Source organism: Vigna angularis, chromosome 5, assembly GCF_016808095.1.
Source record: "Vigna angularis cultivar LongXiaoDou No.4 chromosome 5, ASM1680809v1, whole genome shotgun sequence".
Taxonomy (NCBI): domain Eukaryota; kingdom Viridiplantae; phylum Streptophyta; class Magnoliopsida; order Fabales; family Fabaceae; genus Vigna; species Vigna angularis.
The window spans coordinates 13,745,944-13,759,255 of record NC_068974.1 but is presented as its reverse complement, the minus strand read 5'-3'; the positions used below and the strand labels follow the sequence as shown (position 1 = coordinate 13,759,255).

Here is a 13,312-nt window from a genome sequence, read left to right as displayed (position 1 = left end):
TTCAACTGATTCAAATAGAAAATGATGTTCGGTAAATCTGATGTGTCGGTCTTATTCAGTTCTGAAACGAGAAGTTCTCGATCTCGTTTTTCACGTTCGTCCTCGTTATAAAGAGGGCTGAACGCTCGTTATTTTGTGTAAATGTAATGAAAGACGAAAATGAGGTTAAAGTGAAGAATGATAATGAACGAACGGTATATGAGATGAATTAGTGATTGTGGATTTTGAACGAGCGTTCCAGGGAGGAACGACTCATGTATGGATGAATATGCAATTTTGTAAAGTATGACTGTGGGCATGCTAATGCTGGCTGTTCATCCTGATGTTCCGTGAGTACTCGTCCTCACGTCGAGGAGGGTAGGTCATGTGTGGGAACGGCAGGAGGTCCTAGTCCTTAGGGGTACTTTGGATAGGGCTAACCTCGGGTGGCAGCTGATGTGATTATTCCAGTTACTACATCACCCGGGTGCAAGAACGCCTGTAGCTACGCAGATTCATACAGTCCGGACGGTTCGTTTAGTGATAGATTTCGTATGGTTTTATATGTGTTGAACTATTCTTGTGTTGTTGAAATGTTGATTTAAATGTTGATGTATGAATTAAATTACATAAGCTTACCCTTCGTTGTTCCTTGTGTTGTCTCTCGTCCTTGTACGTCCGTCCTGTCAATGCAATGATCATCCGTGTGGATGTGAGCAGAAGGCGAGGCATTGCTAGAAGATGTTATTGAAGAGGAGAATCTGGTAGACGTGGAAGTCAAGGCCGAGCCCTAGAGCGTTCGTTTATTTAGATGTTAGTTAATTAGTTTTGATTTTTGAACCTTCGGTTATTTGGTTTTGTAAAGTCATTCGTCCCTGACTCTTATTATTTCTGTAGTATTGTAGTAAATTTTGTACTTAAAGCCGTTTGGTTTATGAACATTAATTTTTAGTGTAAAGACTGCACTGTTTAATTATGAAATGTAATTAATTCTAATTTATGGTTATTACTGTATTTTGGGATGTTACAACAGTTGAGTGAAAATAATTTCTTGTAAAACAATTATGTAATATTTCTATAAATTATAACGACAATTAGTTGAGTTATGTTTTTTTTCTATATCATTAAATCCAAATGATTTTACAACAAATGGAATTACATGCAATTATATTTATAAATTTATTCCAAAAGCATTTATCTATTTCTTTGCATGACTATTTCTATAATAAAAATATTAAAAATAAAATATTTTTAAAACAAATTTTAGAATATTATTAAGTTTTTTTAACATTGTAAACATCTAAATATATATACTATTTTCAATATAATTTATAGTATCCTAAATATTCTCTTAAATCATTTTATTAAAATTCTCTACGAAATTTAATGGTAGTTAGATATACTCAAATGATTATATATATTAAAACATATAGTATATTATATTATTAATTTATCATCATTAATGTGACATCCCAAAATATTATATACACATATAATATAATAGGATTTAGTTATTATAATATGTAAAAGCAGTCGAGAGATAGATGTAATAGTATTTAAATATGTATACAGTCATCCAAAAGATAAAGGGAATTAAAACGAAATCAAACTTGAGTACAAGTTTCCAAAGTTCTCCAAAATACAAGGCTATTGAAATTTTAAAGAGACCTAAAATGTTTTCTAAAAGTGTCGAGCTATATAAAATAAAAGCTAGGAGTTTTTCAAAATAACACGCTAATCAACTAAGAGTTAGTAGAGGGCCTAAGTACTAGGGGCTGGGTCTTCTTCAACCTGCAAAGCTTGCTCCAATGGTACATCATCACCTACTGCTCACATCCAAAGGATTGGATGATCATCGCAAGGGAGAAGACAAACACATGCAACACGTATAATGCAAGGGTGAGCTAGGTCTCAAACAAACATACAGATAATTTCAATTCAATCTAGGATTTCCAAGAACGTCCATACACACATAAACATGTAAGTCATCCTAAACATAAATATTTATTTCACAAAACTCATTAAAGCAAGCATCCTATCATGTTAAGACTCCTAAACACGTCCGGACATAGAATGTATGTAGAGTTAGGACGGGTTGTGCACTTGTGATGGTCCCTACTGCTTTGCAAAGCCATTACCGAGGGGTTCCACCCGACCATACACAAGGCTAGTCCGTTATCGCGGAATAGACCTTAAGTGATAGCGCCTACCCTAGGACCTCCCACTACTCCCACCACACGTGTCAATCCTCTCTAAGTGAGAATGAAAGACTGTTGGAGTGTTAGGGATAACCCCCCATATGGAAGCCTCTCACATTCATTCAACACACTAACTGATCCCACCGAGAGATCTTAATTTCATATTCAATCCGACCACTTTAAATCACATGATATTCCTCTTGGATCATTAATGTACCTCATAAACCACTTTGATTCATCAAACATAAAATTTCATAGTCATTCAAGTGCATTCTTACTATATTGTCTCATACCAAACCCATACACCATCATACAACATCAACCATGTCATAAAAACAACTCATACATTACATACTTTCACAAAACCATCACTTATTAACACAAATTTCTTTAGGACTTTCAATTATCAATACTTAAGTAATTCAAACAGCTTGGAGACCCTCACCAATGGCTCCGGAAGGGTCAAAAAGCCCAAGAACGACCTAAAGAACGTCCAAAACGGACATCCGGAACCCCTAAAACCACTCAAAATTGTCCTGAATGATTTTCCGACGACAATAATCGATTATCATATGTGATAATCAATTATTTGTGAGAGCTTTGAAGAGGATACAACTCTCTTACTAAAATAATCGATTATCAAGTGAGATAATCGATTATTCTTATCAGTTTTTGACAGCAACGTGATTTTTCTGGTTTTGGTGCATCTTAGACACTTTAATGAGTTTCTAACACTCCAAACTTGATCTATATGATGAAATAAACTTGTACAACTGATTCTAATACTTCCTAATCTTATTATCTAGTGATTTAATGTTGATTTAAACTTTAAACCCTCAATTTCATCAACCTAGGTACTCAATTCTGAATCTACCACTTATAAATTATTTTTAACACTTTGAACACTCCTAATGAGTCACAATTAACTTACCCAAGTTATCTAAACTGATCCTAACAGCCTGGAATACAAAATTCAGATTTTGACTACCTTAGTTCTCTTCATAGGTTATAAACTTCAATGATTCACATGGTTATTTCCTAATAAATTATTTAACAGAATTCATTTCTTCTAAGCATTCAAAATTATCACAACATTGTATCAATACGAGTTCCTAATCATCCAATTCACAGTTCATATCAACATCAACCAGCAGTACACGATCAAATAGGCAAAATCACAAGTTTTCAGATTTTCCTTAATTAAAATCCAACCCATAAACTTTACATGCACTCTATCACTATATCTACTAAATCTAACTCATACAAATTCAAGAATTTCACATAACAGCACAAAAACCCCAGCTCCCCTTACTTGGAAGTTGAGCAGTACAGCTTGCTAGAATACTTTAAACAGGACCCCACACAGCGCAGAACCAAACAGGACCTACAGATCACCGCATTGGTGACAACTAACAACTCTTAAAGCTATAATAGGGCAAGGAATGAAAAGAAAAATACACAAGGCACATGCAAGAGCAAAATCGCATGCCCTAATTTCAAGAACAGTGGAGGAAAAGGACAAAACCACTTACCCGCTATAGAACGCGAAACCGATCGGTTCAAGTCGAAGCTCTCGACTCCGGGAACGCAAAATCACCACCTAAATGACAATGCACGGGTCAAATTTCAAGATTTGGTAGAGAGAAGGCAGAGAAAGTTAGGGCTTGAAATTTGTAGAGAGAGAAGCTCAGAAAGATAGAATCTGCTGAGCTCTTTCCTAAGGTCAGATTGACTTAGAGAGATGGGTCAGCTGTCCCACATAGGACCCAATGGCCCTTTTTATAAATTTACATACCCTTACAATTAACATATCAGTAATATATATATATATATATATATATATATATATATATATATATATATATATTAAAATATTGTGTTATGAATATGTTAAAACAAACCAATAGTTTATTATAATTAATGTATGTTATTGTAAAATTCATATTTTACAAATAATACATTATTACCAAAATAAAATATGGACCAAGTTAATTAGACATAATATTATTATTGTACGAGAAGTTAGCTTGTTTGGCTTATGGATAATTATTTAAAAAATAAAATAAATTTTATGTTTTTAAAAATTTGAATCTTTTTATTTAAGTTCTTTCTTTTACATAATAGAAATTTAATTAAAATATTGGTTTAATCCTTTTCGACATCCCTATTTATGTACGAATGTCTCAATTGGGTCCTCGTTTTCTAAAGTGTATCAAAATGGTCCCTAATTTTGAAAATTGATATCAATTGAGTCCTTTCCGTTAAGTTGGCTGGACGACGTTAAAAAAATTGATGAGTGGATGCTGAGATGACGAACGAATGCTCCTCCACCAGCGAACGAACGCTCGTCCATCAGCGAACGAACGCTCGTCGACCACCGAACGAACGATCGTCCAGTGTGGAACGAACGGTCGTCAAGCAGTAAGAGGTCGACGAGCGTTCGTTCTCTGGTGGACGAGCGTTCGTTCGCTGGTGGGCGAGCGTTCGTTCGTCATCTCAGCATCCACTCATCAATTTTTTTAACGTCGTCCAGCCAACTTAACGGAAAGGACTCAATTGATATCAATTTTCAAAATTAGGGACCATTTTGATACACTTTAGAAAACGAGGACCCAATTGAGACATTCGTACATAAATAGGGATGTCGAAAAGGATTAAACCTAAAATATTTTAAAAACGTAAGGAAAAAACCTTCAAATGAAAATTTAATTAAAAAAATTATATAAAATACAACACATAATTAAATTAATAAATAAATATTATATTTCATGAAATTAAATATTTAATACCATAAAATATATTTAATGAATATGTCCTAAACACAATGTTTTTATATTTAATATATATATATATATATATATATATATATATATATATATTATAAGGATGTCTTGATGGAAAAATTTTCCTATTAAAGAATGATAAATTTTTATTACTTCTATAGAATTTGAAACAGAAGATAATAAAATTTTTAGCACATATTTCTTAGTATAAGTAATAATTATTTTTAAACACGTTAGATCTGTTAAGAATATAAAAAATTATAAAATAATAATAATAATGTAACTTCACACTATTATTCGAATGGACTCAGTTTTTTTTTTGTCGAAATAAGTTAAGGTATGTTACTTGGTTTTATAGTTAGAGTTTAGTTTAATTGAGTTAAGATATGTTATGTGTCAAGCTAGGTTATCTTTAAAAGTAATTTAATCATAGTATCTATTAAATATATTTTTGACTTGAACTAAACTATTTTAAAATTTATAAAATACTAAAACTCTTAAAATTGTCACCTTAATTCAGATTACATTCTTTGGATAAAATTTTGTCTTAAAACACTATAATAACTAAGAAGGGATGTTACACATTCATAGTTTTAATTTATATTATATCTTAATACATTCCTCACACACCTTAAATATCACTACTTTTTGTTAGAATACTTTGTAATTTTCTTCCTTAATGGAAAGTGATGACAATGTTGTTAAAATAAATTTTTTAATTTTATTAATACTCAAGTTTCAATAATACAAAGGAAGACATAAAATGGAGGAAAGTAGTTACAAAATAAGTATGAAAATAATTCAACATTGTTTATCGATCAAGATTATTTCTGAAAATTGTGTAGGAATACAATTTCTTATATCAATTTTTCACTCAAAAGTTCTTAGAAATTACAACTTTTTTGTACACTCTTCCATGCATGTATTCATCACGTTATTTGCAAGATCATGAGCGCCTGATAAGAAAGTAAAATCAATGGTTAAAATTATAAGCGATAAGAAAGCAAATTAACAAAGTTATGAAAAAAATAATTAATAAAATAAAATCTAAATAAAAATGTAAAACTATTGAAACAAGTAAATATTTTGAGAGAGCACATACCAATGTTGTAGGCAATGACCTTCATTAAGTCACAGCTAGTAAGACATTTAAATATAGGATCAGGGGATAATGTATTGTAGTGTGATTCACAATCTTTAATACATTTTTCATATTCAGAAGAGGCTTTAGGTTTACATTTGAATGCACATTTAATACTGCATAAAGAAGCATCATTTTTGCTATTTAATTCAGCATGTGTAAAACTCAAAAGAATCATCACCATAACTAAAACTCCAATAGCTTTTATCTCAACTTAACTCCAATAGCTTTTATCTCAACTTTTTCCATATCTCTTTCGTAAGTTTTCTAAGGATTCAAAATATGAATAGAAGAAAAAGTCTTTGGTATTGTTTTAAGAAAGCTAACCATGAATTTATAGAGAAATAATTATTATACGTTTTCACATTAAAAAATAATTAGTCAATAAAATTTATTTAAATAAAAATATTAATAACTTATTTATTATATAAAGATATAGTTACTTTATATGTAAGAACGTATGAGAATAATATTAATAACTTATTTATTATCATATTTAAAGATATGTAAAAATATCTTTAAAATATTAATAACTTATTTATTATCATAATAACGTATGTAAAAATATTAATAACTTATTTATTATATAAAGATATAGTTACTTATTTATTATCATATTTAAAATCAAATATTTAAATATAGAAAGCTAAAAACGTAAGGAAAAGAATATTATACTTTTTCATTTTTAAGAATATTTAGTCAATAAAATATACTTTGACTTAATTATTTTGACTTTAAATATATTTAAGATATAATTACTTTAATGTAAATTTTGACTATGTTTCATATTTAAAGTCCAATATTTAAATATAGAAAGCTAAACACGTAAGGAAAAAATATATTATACTTTTTCATTCTTAAAAATATTTAGTCAACAAAATATATTTTAATTAGAAAAATATTATTATTTTACATATTGCTTTATTATATAATTAATATATTCAATGAATGTAATTTTTTTACTATGTCTCCTAAATTTTAAATGTAGTATTTAAATAGTTTATTTAAAATATTATTTAATATATATATATATATATATGGGGTTTGTTAACATGTACACCCTTTTTCAATCGGTACATTTTAGCATTGTGTACCGAGCTTTAGTAGACAAAAATATCCTCATATATGAATTCTCTATTTTAAGGTTAAGAGTATTTGAATAATTTTCATTCTCAAAACTAAAAAAAAAAACAAGAAACCTCAAACCCTTACTCACCTACCTCGTTCATTTCAACCATTTCCATTTCATCTCCCTCACTACAACATTTTCTTTGTCATCCCTACGGTAGTCCTAACTGAGAAACTCATAAACACTCGTTGTTAAACAATTTCTTACAAAAAATAATTTTATAATGAGTTTTCATTTTATAATTTTTCTCTTATCTAGTTTTATCTAATTTTCACAAACATAATCGTTAAACAATTTCTTACAAAAATTATTTACACTGAGTTTTCATTTTATAATTTTTGTCTTATCTAATTTTATCTAATTTTCACAAGCATAATGACATATGAAGAAATTCGTAATTGGCCTGGAGGGTTTTTTTAGAGATGATGATTCAACCTCCGTAGATATTGAAATTAGAGAGGTTAGTGAAGATGATGAAATTGAAGAGATATTGAATGAACTTTTTCTTGAAGACGAATATGCCAATGACTCAACTCTTTACAAATATAAATTGTTTAACCACAAGTGTATATCGGGTTCGCTAACTTGAATTAGCAACAAATTGTGGTGTCGCTGGTTGCTGAGTGTAGGTAAGGGAAAGTATGTTGATGAGAGAGAAACAAATTGGATAAGTGAGGAAGGTCGATTTGGGTCAGGCGAGTGTTTATGATTTTTTCAGTTGGGACTACCGTAGGCATCACTACAGGAAAAACGTTAATTTCTGAAGGAATAATACCAACGGTCTTTGAGGCCTTCGGTAAAGTTGATTTACCGAAGGATGCACCGACGATCATGTAAGTGGTTGATTACCGAAGGCTTTTTGAGTTTACCGAAGGCCCCATAGGCCTTCGGTATAAGCATCGACCTAGTGAAATGGAAATTTGGGATTTCCCTCTCCCATTCTCCAAATTTTACTTTCCACAGAAGCTTTCCCCAATTTTTCGTCTCTCACCCCAAAACACCCAAGCATCTTCCTCTAGCATGTAAAAATCAAAATTAACCACTTTTTTGCTGCAATTACTGTGTCGACGTTAGGATAGTGCCGGGGAGGAGGGTGGTGGTTGCGGGACTACATTATTCCGAGGGGGTTGTTCGAAGGTGGTGGTCGCGACGTGACGACGGTGTTGTGGCGACCAGAAGACGGTGTGCTCAGAACTTGAAGGAAATTGGTTGAGGGACTTTGTTGGAGGGGTCATTGTGGGCTTATGTGGTTGTCGTGATGTACAAAGGTTGCCATCGTCAAGGGCTTTCTCGGTTGAGGTAAGTTGTGCGTTTAAAAATTCATTATGAGTTACAATGTTCTTGAATCTGTTTGATGTTGTTGTGGCAGCAGTGTATGATGTTGTTTGATTGAGAAAGTTTATTGGTCTGTTGCCTTTGCTTCTAATGCGTGCAACTGTGTGCTCTAACTACACAAAACTTCAACTACGAAGTGAACCTTTAATATTGATTGAATGGTTTAAAGTGTACTTAGTAGAACTTGTAGGTTACAAATTTTAGGTCTAAGTCTAAGTCCAACCACCATAAAAACAATAGTTATACTAACCACTTATATCGAGCAATCCGTTTAATCGGTTTGATCTTAAATCAAGGGATTTGAGACGTTGAAGCCCACTTAGAGATGAGAGAAATTCATTGGAGAAACTGTTTCAAGTCAGCTTTAGGACTTGTAAAGTGGGTGGCCACGTAAATCCATCCTTCTTTGATAGAAACAAAATTGACAACATCTAATTATGAGTATACACACAAAATAAGGAGCATCCATATTTTCATTGATTCGAATCTACTTTGGTAAAATAAAGAATAAGCATAACTAACCTAAACGCCAAAAAATAGTCTCATTCAAGTGGTTCCCCTCCATCTCAAGAATCTCTAGAGACCTTATCTTTGATATATCTAGTAATATACATACTCATTACACTCATATATTTTCAACCAAAAAACATGATGATGATTTGAGATGTAGGAAGTGTAACATACTAAGAATTGATCTTGGAGTCAATTCATTGTATCCTAAATTTAAAGACTTTAGAGAAGAAAGTCCACTGAGAATGCAATATCACTGTCATTGAAGTTGTTGTAAGACAAGTGAAGGACCTCAAGATTCTTCAACATAGAGCATAAACCTGCAAGGTAAAGTATCTTACATTACATACATATATATATATTATCCTGAAGCTTATCAGTATCCTTAGCTTTACAAATGAAATGGGAAAATTATTCCACCTTGGATATGATTATCTGAGTCAAATTCATTGTCAGACAAATAGAGTTCTTCTAGAGATGTGAATCCCTCTTAGAGATGGCAAAATGTCATTAGTCAAATAGTTCCAACTTATGTCAAGGACTTCTAATCTAACCAACTTTGATGATAGAGTTTCAAAATCTAAAGGAATACACATGTGTTAGTACTCAAAGGTAGTAGAAGAAGCCAACCAATTCTGAAGTAAAAATTAAAAAGATGCTTATCACACATAGAATCAACAATTGATAGTGGCAGTTCCCTTAAATGCCGAAAATTTCACTAATAATTGTTGCAGAATGGAGAAACAACAGAGTAAAGGCTGGGTGGTTCAATTAAATGCATAAGAAGGTCCTAATCAACTAGACCTAGCTGCAGACTATCAACTAGGAGATATAAAGTGACCTAAAACCACTCAAGCGTTGGCTTCGCTAGACGAGCGTCGTCTTCTGCCTGACTGGGCGTTCGCTTCGCTGGACGAGCGTCCTCTTCTGCCTGACTGGGCGTTCGCTTCGCTGGACGAGCGTCCTCTTCTGCCTGACTGGGCGTTCGCTTCGCTGGACGAGCGTCCTCTTCTGCCTAACTGGGCGTTCGCTTCTCTGGACGAGCGTCCACTGAACGTACTTGCGTCCACAGGGCGAGCGTTATCAATTGCTCGTCCAAAAACGCTCGTCCACAAATCACATACACAGTCAGAAAACGTTATCAATTATAACGGCGTTAAGTGGGTAGGATTCAATTGATACAAATTTCAAAACATAGGTATCAAATGCCTACATTTTTAAAACCGGGTACTAAACAGCAAATTACCTCCGAACATGGGGACTAAGTAGGTAATTAAGCCTTAAAATTATTACTACAAAAATAATTGATATGATTTATTACAATAGATAACATTTTTATTTATTTTTTATTTTTATTATTATTTTTTTTTGGACTTTATATTCTCCCCAACAACAAAAATTTTCGACCTCGAAAATTCGACACTTCACAAAAAAGATGGGGATAAGAATGTTTTACATCATCTTCTAATTCCCATGTAGAGTCACCTGTTTTCCTATCCCAAACTACCCTGACTAAGTTGATAGTCTTCCCTCTAAGTTCCTTTGTTTCAGTGTCTTCTATACTAACAGGTTGCACTTTTACGGATAGATCCTCTCTGATTTGAATATCTTCTACTTCTAAAATGTGAGAAGGATCATGAACATATTTTCTTAGTTGAGAAACGTGAAAAACTGGATGAAGTTTGGCTAACTGAGGAGGTAACGTCATCTCGTAAGCGACAAGCCCAATTCTTCTCAAAATTTGATATGGACCAATGAACTTAGGAGAAAGTTTCTTCGAACGAAAAGCCCTTCCTACTCCTGTAGTTGAAGTCACCCGCAAAAAGACATGATCTCTGACTGCAAACTCCAATGGTCTCCTCCTTTGATCAGCATATGACTTTTGTCTGCTCTGTGAAGCCTTCATTCTTTCTCGTATCAACTTTACTTTGTCTGTTGTAGTAATTCAGGTCCTATCAGAGCCTTTTCACCGTCCTGGTACCAGCATAAAGGAGTTCGACATCGTCTTCCATACAGAGCCTCGTAAGGTGCCATTCCAATACTAGCATGAAAGCTATTGTTGTAGGTGAATTCCACTAGAGGAAGTACTTCATCCCAACTACCCAGATGATCCAATACACACGTTCTGAGTAGGTCTTCTAACGATTGGATGGTTCTTTCAGATTGTCCATCGGTTTGGGGATGATATGCAGAACTCATTCGTAACTTGCTGCCCATAGCTTCCTGTAGAGTTTGCCAGAATCTAGAAGTGAATCTTGGGTCTCGATCTGACACAATGCTTGAAGGGACGCCATGCAATCTTACTATCTCTTTTATGTACAGTTGTGCCAACTTAGCCATTGACATTCTCAGATTTATTGCTAAAAAGTGAGCAGTTTTTGTCAATCGGTCAATGATAACCCAGATAGAATCATTACCTCTTACTGTCCGTGGTAAATGCGTGACGAAATCCATAGCAATGCTATCCCATTTCCATTCTGGTATGTCTAATTGTTGTAGCAATCCTCCAGGTCTCTGATGTTCCACTTTTGCCTTCTGACAAATTAAACAAGCCGCTACAAATTGTGCTACTTCCTTCTTCATTCCTGGCCACCAAAAGGACTCCTTGAGATTTTGATACATTTTAGTCATACCGGGATGTATGCTAAAACGACTTTTGTGTCCTTCTTCAAAGAATAGTCTTTTTATATCAACATTGTCTGGTACACATATTCGACTTCTAAATCTTAATACATCATCAGATCCTAGCCTAAATTCTTTAGCCTTATCTGTACCGATCATTTTTGTTATCTTTTTCAAGCCAAGATCCGACAATTGCTTCTCTTTAATTAAAATAAGAAAATCACTAGATATAGTCAGACTACTACATCTAATGAAATCTTCTCCAAACTCCATCTGTAACTTCAGGTCTCTGAACTTCTCCACCAACTCCTGTTCTTTGATCATCATATGAGAAACATGAATTGCCTTTCTACTCAAAGCATCGGCTACCACGTTTGCTTTTCCTGGATGATATAGGAGGTTGAAATCATAATCCTTCAAGAATTCCATCCACCGTCTTTGCCTCATATTCAACTCCTTTTGGTCGAATAAGTACTTCAAGCTTTTGTGATCGCTGAATATTTGAAATTGAGCTCCATAGAGATAGTGCCCCCAAATCTTCAAGGAAAATACCACCGCTGCCAATTCCAAATCATGAGTAGGATAGTTCTTCTCATGAGTCTTTAATTGTCTTGAAGCTTATGCCACCACTCTTCTTTCTTGCATGAGCACACAACCTAATCCCTGATGAGAAGCATCACAATAAACTTCAAACTTTTTACTTGGTTCAGGGATTACCAAAATCGATGCACTAGTCAGCTTCTGCTTCAGCTCCAAAAAACTCTTCTCACACTTATCTGTCCAGACAAAAGGTTGATCTTTACGAGTTAGTTGGGTTAAAGGCGCTACTATTCTAGAGAAACTCTCTATAAACCTTCTATAGTAGCCGGCTAATCCCACAAAACTCCTTATTTCTGTTATAGTCTTCGGTCTTTCCCACTGCAACACTTCTTCAACTTTTGTTGGATCCACCGCTATGCCTTGAGATGATATAACATGTCCTAAGAATTTCACTTCTTGCATCCAAAACTCACATTTTCACATCTTTGCATACAATTTCTTCTCCCTCAAGATCCCAAGGATGGTCCTTAAGTGTTCAACATGTTCTGCTTGAGTCTTAGAATAGATAAGTATGTCATCTATAAAGACTATGACAAACTTGTCTAGGAATGGTCGAAAGATTTTGTTCATGAAATCCATGAATAGAGCATTAGTTACACCGAACGGCATAACTACATACTCGTAGTGTCCGTATCTGGATCTAAAAGCGGTCTTTTGTACATCTTCTGGCTTCACCAAAATTTGATGATATCCAGACCTGAGATCTATCTTTGAAAACACCTGAGCTCCATGCAACTGGTCCAGCAGATCATCAATCCTAGGTAGAGGATATTTGTTCTTAATGGTTAGTTTGTTCAACTGTCTGTAGTCGATACATAATCTAGAGCTTCCATCCTTCTTCTTTACCAACAGTACAGGTGCTCCCCAAGGTGACACACTTGGTCGAATAAATTGCTTCTCCATTAGCTCTTCAATTTGCTTCTTCAATTCATTTAACTCCGCCGGAGCCATTCGATATGGAGCTACTGATACTGGTCAAGCTCCAGGTATTAAATCAATGGAGAATTCTATTTCT

At 33.6% G+C, this 13,312-nt stretch overlaps 1 protein-coding gene across 1 annotated transcript; it reads right to left on the bottom strand.

The window, feature by feature from the left end:
* Positions 1-12,315: 12,315 nt before the first annotated feature.
* On the bottom strand, positions 12,316-12,699 carry LOC128196644 (uncharacterized mitochondrial protein AtMg00860-like). The gene has a single exon (XM_052878136.1). It carries the CDS (start codon positions 12,697-12,699, stop codon positions 12,316-12,318), a length of 384 nt encoding a protein of 127 aa, XP_052734096.1.
* Between the last annotated feature and the right edge of the window lie 613 nt (positions 12,700-13,312).